Consider the following 17,412-nt stretch of genomic DNA (forward strand, 5'->3'; position numbering starts at 1 on the left):
ATCAAGGCTTTTTACACACACCGCTGAATCAGAAGGTAGCAACCACATACCATAAAACACCAATGCACCCACTATTAATTTCTCATTTGAACAACAGGAACAGAATGGGAGCCAGCTGAGTAGTTACATAGCTACACATGTAGTCATAGGACTGGATTTACATCCAGTAACTCATCTGGAGGTCCTACCGCCTAAACCCATGCCTTCAAAATAGAAAATCCAAACCAGATGATACCCCCACAGATGCTGCACCAAGCAAGTGACAAATACAAGACAGCACATTTCTCACTCTGCCCAAGCACAAAGGTAGAGATGGGAGACCATCTCACGCATTGGTGGCCAGAGAAAGTTAAAATAATGTCATTATTTTCAAGTTTGTACAAACATTTTAGAGAAACCTATTACAATACTAACTAATTCTTTGCCTCCATGGGGTAAGACATAAGACTTGGACCATTGCTTGCTAGTTCAACTTGTTTGTTTGTACTGGGCCAGCTCAGTCACTTTTGTTCTGTGCCTGCTGCTCTTTAGGAGACCAGATTTCCTTCTCCCAGGTCTCTCTTACTATTTTTTGAAATACAATGCTGGTGCCTACTGAGAGTTTGGCTTAGCCAGCATGTTCTAGCTTGATGCTCCATTTCTGGGATCACATTGGCACTGTTTCTCTTTCTGTTTCTTCCTCAGGTTCTTTTGTGGCTGCCATTATAAATGAATAAAAACACTGATCTTTTTTTTTATATCCATTGTATTGAATCTCCAATATTAAGAACCAAGGTGATACAATTAAACAATACATCTGAAGTTACATCTGCAGGCCTGCATTGGTAAAACCTGTGCAAAAATTTTGTCACTCCTATAGGTTTAGCAAAACTGAAAAAACAATGAGGATGACTGTATGGTGTCCTCATCTACCCCATCTCTCTAAGAATATAAATGACCAGTAGTTGTGTAATAAAGCTGAGAGAGAGCAACGTGTGTGAAGGCTGATGAACACTCAGATGTGTTGTTCAAGATGTCCATTTGAACCTTCCTCCACAATAGGTCAAAGGTAACTTCAGAGCAGGAAAAACAGCAAAATCCATAAAAGACTTTGTACAATGAGCCAGCTGGGTTGCATGATGAAACTGTGTCGGAGGTGTGTGTGTCTGTACTCATCTGAAGTCTGTTTTATTCCTTTTGGAGGGAGAGCAAGGCTACTGCATAAACACTATTCCATACAACAGAGCAGGAAGGAGATGTTGCATCCTTTGCTTTAATCACCACATGACACTGCTGTCATAGGCTGCATTTGTGTAGTTTCCACAATTCTGGAATTTTACCTGGAAATGATATCATACTGTAGTTCCCTTTCAGTTAGCATGGAAGGATGTGAACCTCAGTTTTGCTGACTCGCTGGGATGACTGTTTCTATTGTTCTTTGTTTTTCTCAGGTATAAGAGTCACAGGATGAAAAGTATAGACCAAGTGACACTCATACTGAAACAAAATATGGCAGGTTCTCTGTGCTAAAATTTGCACAAGCATAGTGGTAATACAGTCATACACTGTCTGGAACATTTACTTATTCTATGTAGTTTTGGGAAATTGTTGGCCCGAGAACAGGTGTCAGGAGTTTTTTTTGTTGTACTTTATTTATATCTATTTTTATTTCACTTGTATGCACAAATGAGGAATTTAATACTGCAACAACAGAAACTGATGTTAGAGGTAGTTGTGGGTAGTCAGTTAGGGAGGAACACTGCAGCAGCTGTTTTGGTATTGAAGTACTATAAGTACTGAATTTATTCAATTCCTTATTGGGGAGTAGTGACATTACATCTAGCAATGCTACTAGTTTAAATAGATTTACCAGCAGTGTTTCATAGTTATTTTCCGAATGAGTCCAAATAACTTTTTTTTTTTCACTAATTAGAGGGTTTTGCAACCATTGCATTTGTTTATTACATTAAGAAGCAGTAGTTAAAGAACTTCAATGTGCTGTAAGGGTAATTTGTAGCATTGCTTGATACTTTTCAAGGTGTTGTGTGTGTAGCTTAGCTTCTTTCAGCGAGGAGTAGTTTGTAGAGTCACTAGCTACAGTTTCAAAGTGGCTTCCTGAACATTGCTATTAGATCATCACTTTTGTTTATCATCCCCATTTATCTTTGGTTTAACAGCTGAGATACAATGTTGGTGGTCGTTCATCAATACTGCCATTTTAGTTGCTATCAAGCAATTTGTGCACACAAGCCAATTTAATTGTTTGTTTTTCCTATGAGATCTACCAAATTCCATAGCAAAGCACCTATTCCAAAGTACCATTCCTATTGAGACTTCATCTCACTTCCTCCATTGCACAGCTAACACAAAATGGCACAGGTTTGGTTCATGCCTTAAATCTACCTTGAGAGGGCAAAGACAAGGCGAATCAAAACATGCGCAAACTTAAGATGCTATCAATGTCTGCTCCTACACTAACATCTTTGGGTAGCAGGCCATTAATGAATCTTACCTCTTACCACTTGAATGTAAGGACTCGTTATTAATGGGACTGCTGTCTCACATGTTTCTGAACAGGATTTTTTCCAGCAGCACTGCAGCTGTGGTGCAGGCAACCTGGCCTTCCAGGACATTCAGAAGAGACACTCCAGAAGTGACTTTTTATCACCCAGTGGAACACTCTCTGACCTGTCCACCATCCCGGAGGTCACTCGACGTGCACTCACATCAACCAGGAGAAGTAATGCTAATGCATATTTTACTTTGTTTGATGGAAATTGAAGGAAATTATACAAACTGTCAACTGTCCTTGCCATTCAAGGTGTTATTGCGCAATCTTGTGTTCAAACATTGTCAGCACTTGTGACAAGCTTGACTTTCCCTCCTTCTCTGTACACAGCATGTGAGGAACAAATGCTCAAAATATAGAATGACAAGTGTGTTTGATGGCACAGATTTCACTCTACAAATCCAAAATTCCTGCTAAAGATTCATCAGGCAGTGTGGGTCAATCTAGCAGACATGTGTGATATATCTAATCAACAAGTGACTGAGGGAGTAGGAACCAACTAACAAGCAGTGCCAGAAACTGTAGGGATGAGTGCAAAGCTGACTGTTCATAGAGCAGTTTGTTGCTTCTATAAGCCTAGAAGGTAAGATATTCATTCTTTAGCAGCCTGGGCCCACCAGAGGTACAGACTCTGTTTCTATGAGACATACTGTACCCTGTGCTGTGAGTCAGCTGACTGCCCTATAGGTTACTGAAACCATTCCTAATTAACCTTTAGCATTTAATTACTGGTAGGATCAGCACTTAATAACCTGCTCCAGTGGGATGTGTCAACAAACACAAGCACAAGCACATATTAATGTTTTAATTTCAGTGTTTGTCTGATATGTTCCTGAAATGGATCTAAAATTATGTTATTCAAAAGCTTTACGAGTACTTAAGTTTCACAACCTGACACTGGAGCAGCCCCACGTGTTTTTCTGCCTGTGTTTACCTTGTCATCAGACACAAAGCTCCAGGTTATGTTGGTCATTTGGGAATACAGTCATCCCCCCGATGTTATCATTACTGTTCGTGTTTTCGGACTGGCTCATGTTGCCTGAGGAGGTGGCGGTGGCTTGGTGGTCCCGCTGAGAAAATGAAATTATAACTCGAGGGGGACATGGGCGGAATTCCTGGCATCCTACTCATGAGGGGAACACATAATGTCCTGTGGACTCTGGAATGCAGTGGTTCTTCCTCTGATGGGCAGGAAACTGGATCTGAAGGACGTTAGAAGAGAAAGGGGGCCTGAATTAGGTGCAGTGAATTGGATAGCTCTGCCTGGGCCAAAGTTAAATTTTGTGCTTTGAAGTGAAGCTTTGTTGTCGTATCCAGTACCAGCCACAGATTGTTAGGAGTCTTTACACAGGAACAAGTGGAGGAACTAATTTATTAGAAACAGTGAAAAACACGATTCAAAGTGCTCTGTTCTGTTTGAGTTGGATTTTACATTGTTGCATTCACTGGCAAAAAGAAAAAGGCAACACAAAAGTTCACAGAGAATCATTCCAAGTTTGATATTGACTGAATGTCATGTACTTACAAAAATATGAGATAATGCCGTAGCCCTAGTTTGGTGGTTTCCTTATCTAGCAGAGCGCCATGATCAGTAGAGACTGTGAGCCCATGTGATAAGGGGAGGTGTGTTTACATGGAATGTGGGAGAAGTGGGGAGTGGGATGAACAGAGGCAAAAAAAACAGGCCTGTGCTGATTTCCATCACCATGTAATAATAATCACCCCTTTCTCAACACGCAAACAGGCAAAGGTTTCCAACATGTGAACACACTTTACCTCACAAACCAGACTTCTATAAAGAATATATAACACACAGCTTTAAACGATAAGAACAAAAAGATTTATTTGACATTGAAATTTACAGTGTGTACATGCTGCTTGACTGAAGCTGGCTTTGTAGAGATACTTACAGAATGAACTGGGTCAAGCCTTTTTGGCACCTAGGTTTAGAAATGAGGGCCTCGTCACCATTTTTTCAATCAGCAGTAAGCAGGCAGTTGTTTTCAGCAAAAAAGCTCTGATAAACCCACTGTGCACTACTTAACCAGCACCAGACAACAGTCAAAGTTAGAGACTAGCTGGTGAACATGGCAGTGCATTTAACAGCTAAAGAATCTGCGTAAAGACCAAAGAGAATGAAAAGTAAATGAATTTTGAAAGAAATGTGATGCTTATGTTTTTTTCCCCAACAATTGGGGTTTTTGATCAACATATCTACAATTTGCTAAATTCTGAATCTGCAAAATATGCACTCACAACAGGCTTCAATTATTTACCTACAATATCCGCTCATGGCAATATCTGTACATATTTATTTGAAAGCAGTTGATTATTGACAGGACGTGTTTGCTTTTATATTATATAATATTCAATCAATACAACAATCTTTTTCCTAGCCTAAGCATAACCACACCCAGGCCACAGGTCTCTGGTGACAGATGCCTGTGCTTTGTACTCCTACCATCCACACAGACACCCAGCTGTGTGGTTCAGTAAGATGAGTGCTTCATGGACTGGAAACTCATTGCCAGTGAACACAGACGGCAAACACATTTAGGCGAAATAAAAAATAAAGCAAAAATCCTTCAGCAGTATATAAATGTAATTGTGAAGACACTGGGTTGGACTTGAAATGCAGTGTTGTTCATTGTCTGCTGATTATGTGAACAGGTCATTGTTTGCTAACATGCCAACCAATAACAACTTTATAATGTGATAATATGTCAGATACAAAACAGTACAGAATATACAAGATGATTTATTTGCATAGATACTTATATGTACACTCTGACAACTAATGAACAGAAAAGTGTAGTTGGCTCCTGTATGGACTGATGGCTGTGGGGCTCTACGAGGCAGTGCACTTTGAAATAATTGTAAAAAGAATGAACGGCCTAACAAAAACTGGACAAATTGGACCTTATGAATACTGATTTTCTCTCATTCTTACCCAAGCCAACTCTCCCACGCACACACTAACACACTGTAACTGCTTCTTGTTTGTGATCTGTGTTTCAGACATGAGCAGTGAGGGTTTGACATCCATCCCACTGAGAGCAACAGGCCTGAACCGAAGGAGTTACACAGAGGGGGAGGTCCACTTCTTAGGGGACAGCAGCGAAGGGCTTTCCATCCCCCAGCGCAGGGTGAGTCATGTGCACTTTTTATAGGTTCACTGCAAGCTTTCCATTCAGTAGTGTCTTGATATTGTTTAGCAATGCACCTTTTCATGTAAAAACATATGATGCACAGTTCTGCCAGTATTGAGGAAACTAATACCCAGTTTTCAGTTTAAACAGCTAGTTTGCTTTTTAGCCTTAATGCAGTAATATAAACAGATTTTGTCATCAAACAAACACAATGATTTCTATGATCATTTCTAATAGAAAATGATCAGTTTTAGCACTGATTGTATTGCAACCATAAGATGCCTTCACTTCAGAAACTATGACCCATGAGAAACAGGTGGTGCTGAACATACCTGCAGGATGACTGCTGCTACCACCCCCCACCAACACACTCTGAATCACTTCAGGTTGCCCAATGTCCATATCCTCTGTTAACTGTGCCTGTTTGCCATAAAAAGAACTTTATGGCAAACAGGCACAGCACAACTCTCACTGATGACACATTATGAAAGAGATACTTTCTTGGAGGGGTGGTCCTCCTTCTGCATGGGCCCCAGCTGTTGGGAGTGGACAGTGATTAATGTAGCAGGGAGGATATTGCTGCTCAAATAAGTCTTGTTTTTAGCTTGGTCACCTTGCATTTTGTCTCTTCCCAAAGGAAAGGAACTTCAATTCATGGCCATTATCTGTGATTACAGTTGTTTGACACAGTTGTCAAGTGACCTTAGGATGGAACTTCAGTCATGTGATAACAAGACCAAAGTGACCATGTTCTCCCCACAATATGCAAATACCTGTTGAACTGAACTGAACTCATGTGAACTGAACTTCCATACTCAGGTCATGACAACTGAGCCAACTCATTTGGTCATGAGATGCAGCTGAAAGGTTTTAGAAAAAGCAACTAAGTGGAGTTTGAGTGAAGATTATTATGTTTAAATGCAATTTACACGGTGAATAATGAACTCTCACTTAGGGGTTCTTACAAAGGATTTAAAAGAGGCTATGGTTTGTACAGTTTGCAGTGCATATACTTCAAGATAAAACATGAAAATCACTTACATTAAGAAAGTTTTTAAGGAAGAATAATATCAATTACAGTAGAATAAAGACATTCATAGAGGAAGATGATATTTCGTTTCCAGATGTTCTGTCAGGACTTTAAAGGTCCCCTTTGGAGATCTAGAGTGGTACCAAGACAACATGCCTGAAAAGGCAGGAAGAAGAAGACAGCTAGCTAGCAAACACTGATTTTAACAATGCCCCAAGTGACCAACAAATCATTTAACTGAATTGATTTATTGATTTAGGCGGCACAGTGGTGCAGCAGGAAGTTCGCGTGCCTCACAGCAAGAAGGTCGCCGGTTCGATTCCTGGGTCTGGCAGGGTGGAGTTTGAAGCATGTGAAGTTTGCATGTTCTTTCGGTGCACTCCAGCTTCCTCCCACAGACCAAAAACATGCTCATTAGGTTAATTGGCAACTCTAATAATTGTCCTTAGGTGTGAGCATGAGCGTAAATATTTGTCTGCCTCTATATGTTGCCCTGGTCCGGTTCAGGGACTCTCGCCCATTGACAGCTGGGATAGGCTCCAGCCTCCCCCCGAAAGGGACAGTCGGTATAGAAGATGAATGAATGAATGATTTGTTGATTTATTTGGCAGTCATGAGCAGGCATATGACCTCATTGAAACAGACAGTATCGGTTGGGGGTTAATGTGTCCACCCCTGTTCAAAATGTCAGACCTGACAACCACAAAGAGACAGAAAAATGAAACAGTGTCTACTTCCAATTTACCACTACTCTTTCTTTTCGCCTTCTACAAGCAAAATAGCAATCCCGTCCTTGCCTCTCACATAATGTCAAGTTTGCACTTGAACTTGAAGAATCTTCATAAAACACTGATATGTCCTGAGATCTATTAAGAATCTCTCATTTCCTAGACAATAAAATGTTTGTATTTAATGACCCCATGACCTTTCTTTATTCTAGCACAACCTTGCGCTGGCGTGATTGTATACAAGGTCAATGGAAAAGTCACACTAGACACAGTTCGACACAAATGCAGAAGTTGAAAATGGAGGGAAAAATATATGCTTATCTAAGAGTGAGAACACACAAAGGAAAGAGACTGGAGGGATTCTATTCAATTTTGCAATGACAATAATAAATATAGTAACAGCTATAATAATAATACACATTTGACTACTAATAAAATAGTACATGATGCTATAAATATATGGCATGTCTGTGGTAATATATGTTTATATTAATATATGATAGTATGTGTACACATGTATGTAAATAATAACAATAATACATATACAATGATTATAGGAATATGACTAATAATAATAACAGTTGCAGTAGGTGTCAAGCAGGACCATGGCCTAATCCATAATCCAGGCACAACCATGATCCATGGGGAAAAAAACAGAAAGAACCTTGAGTTCCTGATGACTTCTGAGTTCAGTCAGAGGCTGAGCAGACACACACAGGCACACTCCCACATACACAGTCAGTACCTCTGTTGCTAGCTATAATGTATATTTGATACAGTGGCTGCAAATCAACACAGACTGCACAAAATATTCCAGTGGATCAATTTGTACGACCAAAGGTGAAAAGTGGCTGTACATGCTGTCTGAACACACCCTAACATTGAAGCCTGTTGGGGCTGCTGCCACGGCTTTACAGCTTTGGTCTTGTATTCATTTGTCACACCTGCAAGTCAATTTGTATTCAATATTGTTCTTGTGTGTTTGCGTGTTCAGCTGAGTGAAAACTACACATGGGGCCGAGTCAAAGACCTGGTGAGGAGAACTAAGTTGAGGAACCAGAGCAGGCTGGGACTGACTTCCACCTCACTGAAGATGTCCTGCCCACAACTCTACATGTGAGGACTACACTGCAGACTACACTTTGTGTTATGTATTCTCTATAAACTGTGTATGACAGAAGAGTTTGTGTTTTTTTCTTACACTATATGCTCAGGTGTATGTAGACACACCTGTCCTTTAGTTTACTTTTCATCTGGAGCTGTCTTTTCTTGGTTTGGTCTAGGATGCTTCCATCCAATAATGGGAACTCTCAGTGCTACAGCATGCAATAATGCTTTATACGACAGCACTCTCCCAACTTTGTGTTTTTTTCCCAGTTTGGTGTGAAAGAAACATGATTATCCTGCAGATTGAACACCTTTAGGATTATGTGGATAACCAAAGCCCTGAAAGTCCTGGATTTGTCTGTTTTTAAACTGGCTTATATATGCTCCCACAATGTCTTCCCCCTTTGTGCTGTCAAACAAAAACATATTAGAAATTGGGGTTATTTCTTTGTCAACCACTGGGGGAAAAAAAATTTAAAAAAAAAATTTAAAAAAATATTTGACCAGACAGACACCTCAGTGATAGAGATGGTTATACTGATTGTGATTTACTTACACTTAAAGTATATTCTACTTGTAGCCAAAGAAAATATGCAGCTCAAAAGGCTTATCCAGAATTACAGAAAGTTGGATTTGTTGGATTTAGAGCTCAATCAAACTGCAGTTTTCATTCCCACATTTATTCCCACACCTCCTCAAAATACAGACAACTTTGAAGTCCCCAGCCACATAATGGACTGAATGAGGACAGCATTGGCTTACAGGAACAGCCTTCAACAAACTCGTGTGTATCTGCGTTCTTTAAATTAAATCATTTTGTGGTAAAAGATATAAAGAGAATCGTCCGTTCAGAAGCGTAACATGTTTAAAAATGTCGAATCAGTCTCCATGCTCTCAGACAAAGTCCCAAACTTTAGTGTCCTTTGTTTTTATGTTGATGTCTTGTCATTTTAGGTTGAAATGGCACCAGCTCAAAATCACTGAAAAGGAGCTGTGCTCATTTCCCTTGTTTCTTAAAAAAAAAAGAAAAGACAGAAAGAATGTAAGTTATTTGACTGCAGTGAATAAAAGCCAGCATGAAGGCAAAGAAAGGATTTTTTTTGGGGTGGAAAAGTGGTGACAGCTTCAGTAATTTTGGGAAAGAAGAAGAATGTGACAGGTTCCTGGCAAATTAACCTCATTTTTGCCTGTGTGAGGAGGGGTCTGAGTGTGGGTGAACTTGTGGCTTTTCTTTATTGGAGAGGTTGTACAGTGCAGGAATTTGATGGGAGGTGGAGGGCTGCCGGCCCTTCAGCCTCTCCCTCTGTCCTGACTGGGGCTTGGCACAGACCCAGAAGAACAGAAGGGGTTTGAGAGTCAAGCCTGAGGTATGCTTGGAGGAGTAGGAGAATTCCCTCATGGATTTAAACTAAGGCCTGGTGAGATATGGCTGCAGTCCAGGATTCATTAGAAGGAACACCACCCTCCTGCTGAGACATGCACGCTGGCCTGCTGCAGCACTTTTGAGAAAGTGGGAATGTTCCACAATAGTGTTTTCTCACACTCCTAGGTTGAAGTCCACAAGAAATGCTGCAAAAAGCCAGTAGCTCGCAGTAATAGCTGTCTCCTCTTCGTTACAGGCCCGACCTGGGACCAGCTGAACAGACTTGCAGAAACAGGAACTCCATGATTGCCTTGGGCTACCAGAGCACATTGGACTTCACCTGGCAACAATAAGTAAAGCAAACTGCCTTCTATCTTTCCTCATCAGTGTCATACTTAAAGTCTATATCAAGCATCAGATACAACCTGGGAAAAGATAAACGAGATCAGAGAGACTTCGCTGTCATCCATCATTAAACAGTGCAGTGTAGTACAAGCCTGATTCCAAGACAGTTTGGACAAAAAATGTAATTAAAAGCAGAATCCAATAATCTGCAAACGAACTGTGCTCCACCCTCGCTTGTGAACGAGTGGAATGTTCCAAACAGGTGTTTTTGGAGCATTCCACTACTTTCCCATGTTGGTCCTGTCTCGACATATTGCTGTATCAAATTCAGAATAAGGATATTTTCACAAAAATCAATGACGTTGAAGAGGTAAAACATTAGATATATCATCCTTGAACTGTTTCAACTGAGAATATGTCAAAAACGACTAGTAAATGATCACCTTCCATTTTATTTCTGTTTTACACAGCGTCCATACTCCATCCTGGATTTCTAAGCATTGAACTGAAGTGCCATTGTTAACACTTCCTATGCAGCCCATAATGCATCATATACCCGCAGTATCCAGTGCATTACAACACAGAAGTCACTTTCAGACTTTATATTGTAGCCTATATGTTTCAGTGTTTCTTTAACATCAATCATGAGGCATTTCACTTATGATCATAACGCTTCATAGAAATTATAAGCCCTTTTCATGACTGAAGTAGTGAAGTATTATCATAATACCCATTCATATAATAATACTAACTGTGTCTTATGAACAGTTAAAGCAGTCATTCTATTGTATCACACAAGCTATAACTATAATACAAACTATAATACATTCTAGGCATGGGCTGTATCGTTGCTCTCTGCAGGTGTAGTGCTGCACTGCTTTAGCTAAGTTGACAATTGAAACACTTTGAGTTGAGTGACCACCTCTATACTTTCTGTGTAAAATACATTTGGTCTTGGTAACATTATAAACATTACATGATGTCTGCAGTCCAGGTAAAAACTATGTAGAAGATGAAGAGACAGCACTTTTCTAAACTCTGCCCTCCATCTTTGTGTCCTCAGATCCGATCCAGGTGGTGTCACATGAAGAATGGACATCATTAAGTTATGGGATGATTCAAGACTGGAAAAGAAACAGTGAAGAAGAAAATTTTACGAGGTAACCTAAGAAGAAAGAAGAAACTGAGGGGATTAAAGGAGAGGACTCCTGTTTGAGGGATGCTGATGCTGCATGTAAGGGAGACTGAGAGTATTTATGTGGGATTAATTAAACGTATATTGTAGTGTACATGAAAAATATAAGCACTGTCCTCGTGAAATTAAAAAGAGGAGGCTTCTATATGACTAAAATGATGTACAATGTGACATAATTTAATTGCATTATACAGTCTCTGTTGATACTATTTACACTAGTATAGGTTTCCATGAGTACGCTGCAAAATCTGTAACAATCCAACAGATGTGAAGCAACTTACATAAACATATTTCATACCTTTAATTTTGTATGATGTTGTAAATGTGTTACAGACAAATGGCAGACTGCTTTGTACAGTGTGTGTGTGTGTGTGTGTGTGTGTGTGTGTGTGTGTGTGTGTGTATGGACCATACATCATGTTAAAAGATGAGCTGAAGGTTACATGTCAGAGAGTCTCTTCCATCAAACAGACATTTACTTTCCTAATTTTCAGCCCGTGAACTCTGATGAGGTTACAGAGAAACATCACCCTCTTTATATACTGGAACATACACAGTAAGAGTGGTATGTTAAAATAACATGCAGAACTTGTGTTTGACACGTTAAGTGCTGTGATTTATCTTCTGGCCAGTATTACCTCACTGAAATGCTCTGGTCTTGCTCCAGACAAGATGCAGGAGTCACGAGTTATACAACATAAATTCCCAAAAAGTTGGGATGCTGTGTAAAGTAATTTGCTAATCCTTTAACACATACTCAATTGAAAACAGTAGAAAGACAATATATTTATTATCTAATAGCATCTGAAACCCCCTTTTTCAAACCCAGAATCAAGGCTGGTTGTTTTTTAACTTTCTGAAACTGATAATAATGCCCACTTTAATGCAGTGATTGATTGCCCAGGTGTGTGGAGGTGCGATTAGACAGGGTTTGAACTTTTCTCTTTTCTTGACATAACAATTCTGTCACTTTTTATGTGAACAACCCAGTGCAACACCATGAATGTCTTGGAGACTGAAAGTGTGTGTTATTAGACCAAAGACCCAGTTGGAGAAAGACTGGGGAGGCAGTGGGAAGCAGCTATGATGTCAGGCGTTATGTCTTGCCCTTGAGTGTGGCCCCCCCTTTACACATGTTAGGATGATATGTCATACAAACTGGTTTGTTTCAAGCATCCTGAGGCCTTAATGGTCTAATCTATATCACTAATTGGTCTTACTCAGTAATGGTTTAATCTTCATTGTAGCTAGTTAACACTTTAAAAAAATCCGCTGCTGCTTTTTGCAATGAGTAACCAGGCTGAGCAGATCAAAGTAGTCAACTCACCAGGTTGCATGCTATTCCTTACAACCAAACTGTCACAGGAAAATGTTGATTTTTTTTTTTAAATATCAGCTTTGTGGTTTTATTAAGCTTATGAGTTGCAAAATAGTTTCAAATCATGGAGGAGGACCCAATTGAAATTATGATGGCTACCTAAACTGAAGAACAAGGTTTTCCACTGAAACAAATGAAACAGACTGTATTTTGTCAGTCTGAATTCTTTTGCATCAATCAGTTAATGTACAGACACCACAGACATTAGCTACAGATAACTAGCAATGTACACATTGACTGTTGTCAAAACTTACCATGAACTGTAGTTCTTTCTGTTATTTTCCTCAAGACTGTTCTACTTTTCCTTTTGCTTGATGGTCATAAATTCAGAGACATATCAGACAAGCTCAAAGTTGAAACATTCAACATCATAACTTTGCTTCCATTTGTGCCGCCCCAGGGAAAATTGCAACCACTGGCGTCAACTTGTTTGCATTAACTTAATGTACATGTAATTGGCAATGAAGATGGTCTTTACTGTTTTTCAGGGCTTGGATGAATTTATGTTTATTTCATGATAAACAGGGAGGCAAAGTCAACATAGACACAGAACTGAAGATTGCAAAGTTGTTGGTTCTGCTATTTGTTGTGTTGTCTTTTAAGAATGAAATGAAATGTGTGTAGCTCATAACTCTCAGCAACTTGTATAAAGGAAAAAAACACACTTTTGGCAGATTGCAAGATCACTGACCAGGAAATCCAAGGATAAGATGACATTATTATTGGGCACTATGGATGGGGACCAGAAGATAATAATAAAATAACAATAATGACCTTGTCTCTACAGTTACCAGAGAAAAAAACTTCTTAATGGAAAACGTAGTTCAGACAAGGCCACACAGCAACAAATAGACACAACAGAGCATTTTAATTCCACCATCACAGGTGGTAGTAAGTTTCCAAGATTGTTAGGGTCTGATACCAAGGGATATAATATTATGCTGTACTATATTGTACTCAGATAAGGTAAAAACAGCGTCTTTACTGTGTGTCAGATCAGTCAGTAAAAGAAGGGATGTATGTTGAACTGTTTTTGTGTAAATTGTTATGGATGTTTGATGTACAGGACAGACAGCTGTATATCTATTATATGTTGCAGTATGCAGTTTTCAAATTTATTTTTAAAAATAAAGTTCAGTGAAAAGAATATATTTACATATGTATGTGTGATATCTTGTAATTTGCTCCTGTGGCATATGAAGTAATAATACAATGAAGAAAAAAATAATGAAATGACTGAAATTGAGTGTGAAATAATTATATGTTGCATTTTCACCTGTACATGTATGGAGCTTTTACCTTTCTTTAAAGTTTGGCACATAATTAAAAGATCCAGACGGACTAGATACAAAGATACAAAACCAACCACATAAGGGGGTCAAAGGTTAAGTTCCTGTGACAATGCAATAATAGTAATAATAATAACAATGCAATGAAGAGTCAATTTAATAATGTTCCTCTGAATAACACATTATAACACATTCAGTTATATTTTCACCATGAATTGACCAATGTGGCCATGTCGCTACCAAAGACTGACATCATTTTTAATGATAGTGCCTCTCCATTTGGATGTTTCATTTCCAGGGCCTTGGAATTGTACCTTACTGACAAACCTGAATGAAACCAAGCCATTATTGGTTATACCTTTGCTTACCCTTCAAATTCAAAAGTTTATGTTTGTATCAGTTTTCATGACTCAGTTATAACAGTTATGAGAGGTCAATGTATTCCAGGTGTTACACAACTACTGATACTGCAGTTAAACTGCTGTATACAAATGAAGGGATGATCTTGACTGGCCTCTGTAGGTCAAAGCAAGTAACTACAACCAAAGAAACTGGTATTTTATTGAACTCTTTGAGAAAATATGAGCTGGAAGTTGGAGTCACCCCACCTTATTGGCACTGTGGGCAGTCACAATGCAGCAGCCATGGACCAACTGAGGCCAGTGCTCTGCTCAAGGGCATTGGAAATTATGATGCCTAACACTAATACTGATAGTGAAGCACTGATGGCCCCTATTTATGTTAACTGAGACTAATATGGATTTTAATGTTAGTATTTATTTGTAAGAAAGAGATGGAAATGACTCGATCTGGACTCATATAATATGACATACATGACATACAGTATGTGTTTAAAGTAGTGTTGTAGTTAATCACTGTGACCACTGGAGGGAACAATTGCTGTTTATATCATCCTAAAAGAACTTTCGTGAGTTCAGTAATAATATCAATATTGCTATGTGACTGCATCATCTCTGTGTATATAAGTAATGATGTAACTACTTTGAATGGAAATAATTCCAGAGAAAATTTCATGTGTAATTCCCTTTTGTTGTAAATCATCACTGGGGATCTGCTGCACAGGATGGATCTTCTTGCTGATTCAGAGAGTGACTGTGACCGTTCCAGGGACCAAGCAGTCATCAAACTTGGTATAGCTCTTTCACAAGAAGTGAAGTGTCTCAGTGGCAGACTTGTAGCAAGCTATTAGCAGCAGTAAGACTTGTTCAGTTTAACAGCAACGGATGTCATTACAGCTGTGATAAAGCATCAAAGTGATCAGGAAACAATGACTTTGCTTGGTTAATACACAGTGACAAAGACTAAACCACAGCCTGTGGTCCGCCTGAAGAGTTCAGTGTGGTGTTTGATTGGATATGCAAACTTACTGCACTCTCCATATTTAGCATCTGTGACCAAATGAAACTTATTTTAATGTTGGACATACAAACATCAAGGACATGGCAACCAAAACAGCACATTTTTAAACATGTAAGAAAAGCCTAGCTTTCTGAAAATTCTTCTTTTTTCTTCGAAACTTAATTTCAGGGGTGATTTTAAAGGACTAGAGATGAATTACTTTTCAGCATATTTACAGCTTTCTACCATGCATGCATATTTAATTAGTCTACATTATTAACTTGAATATTCAGTCTCAGCCATTACACTTCAATAAAGTTGGGGGACTTGCAGTTTAGTTGAGACATCCAGGTTTTTTGTCTGCTTGCTTCAAGATCCAAAAACAGAACCTACATTTCCCATAATGCAACTCGACATTGTGCGTAAGCATCTTTTGTCAGCCCCTCTTCACCTGGTAGACACCTATGTGTTCTCAAACTTCATGCTCTCACTTTGCAGCATTTGTTAAAAACTGGTGGTGTCCAGGCCCAAACTGAGGTAACCTTAATGACATCACTATGTCATGCTTATTTTCTCAGACTTGACAAAACTCCCCTACAGCCACACACCACATCATACAACTGTTTTCACAGGCTTAGTGACAGTGACCCTGACTAATAAACTTACCCTCATGTATAAAATTGATAGAACTGAAGAATCTTCAATCCTTATGGTTATGTTTAGGCATGGACAGCACTTCGTTAATGTTAGGAAGAGATCATCAAAGATCAAAGAGCAAAATCACAATCTTTCCCTAACCTTAACCAAGGTGTTCATCTAATTCTGGTCACAGTCCTGCACTTTGTTCAGCCATCCACCCGGACCACCTACCTGAGATGCTGCGGTATCTTAAAATGTAATGTTTCATTCCCTCAACGAAACTTTGACTTTGAACATAATCCAGGCAACAGTAAAGCTGTTGTGATAAAAGGGACCCAAAACCTCACAAAGTATTATTGATTACAATTCATTGCTACTTTTCCATTTTGATGAGCATACTTGAAAACAGTGTATATTATAGTATTTGGAATCAAATTGATGTATTATCAGAAACACCTAGAAAAATAAATATTTTCTTGAAATATTTGAATTGTGTTTATTTATCTATGACTAGGGGTGCTAATATTGACTGGACTTCTTCTATCAACCCTTTTGCTGTATCAGTGAATACAAGATATCACAGTGTAACAGCTTTGACTCCTCTGAATATATAACAGTGATGCTTTCTGCAGTCTGCTTCCCCCATCACATTTCCCAATACTATACCGCCCTCTGTACTGTGGGAATGACAGATATCTCAACAGTCCCAACAACAGCCAGAGACCTCGGTGGCAGAATTCCAACTTCCAACAGAAATGAACATTTTTCTTCTGCTCTGGGAAGAAAACAATGAGCAGACTGTTTGCCAAAGTCCACCTCCACAGGAATTCAAGAACAAATGTGTTCACCCACTGAGTTACTGCACCCACTGCAGCACATAACATGGTCAGCAGGCAAAAGGCAAAAAAATACAAAATATCATGTTATTAAGCAATTAACCAGAATCCGAAAATTCATTACGTTTGTGAATAGTTTTTTTTTTTTGCCAAAATTCAGGGTCCACTTAGCTGTTTTTCAGAGCATTTAACCAAATCTCGTGGTCTTCATCAGCACAATTTGTTGGCTTAGTTGTTCACATGCCAATGAGTACAAAGTATAGAACGTATCAACTCTGCAGGTAGATCCTGAGAGGAAAACTTGAGTGGTACAGGACATTAGCATGACATCATGTGACAGCCTGCATCAGGGAAACAGCAAGGACCATAGCCAAGAAACTCAATGAACACCAGAGAGAGACATCATCTGTCTGTGAACACCAGACCAAAACCACTCACAGCATCCA

General features: G+C 39.1%; 1 protein-coding gene across 1 annotated transcript in view; it reads left to right on the plus strand.

The window, feature by feature from the left end:
* The window catches only part of LOC143327757 (uncharacterized), a 37,158-nt gene extending 25,389 nt beyond the window's left edge, over positions 1-11,769 (plus strand). The window contains exons 4-8 of the mRNA XM_076742226.1: positions 2,557-2,719; positions 5,567-5,694; positions 8,450-8,571; positions 10,182-10,278; positions 11,334-11,769. Coding sequence (XP_076598341.1) covers positions 2,557-2,719; positions 5,567-5,694; positions 8,450-8,571; positions 10,182-10,278 — 510 coding nt within the window. The 3' untranslated portion in view covers positions 11,334-11,769. The remainder of the gene's footprint in view (positions 1-2,556; positions 2,720-5,566; positions 5,695-8,449; positions 8,572-10,181; positions 10,279-11,333) is intronic.
* Positions 11,770-17,412: the final 5,643 nt, after the last annotated feature.

This window comes from Chaetodon auriga, chromosome 11 (assembly GCF_051107435.1).
Source record: "Chaetodon auriga isolate fChaAug3 chromosome 11, fChaAug3.hap1, whole genome shotgun sequence".
Lineage (NCBI taxonomy): Eukaryota > Metazoa > Chordata > Actinopteri > Chaetodontiformes > Chaetodontidae > Chaetodon > Chaetodon auriga.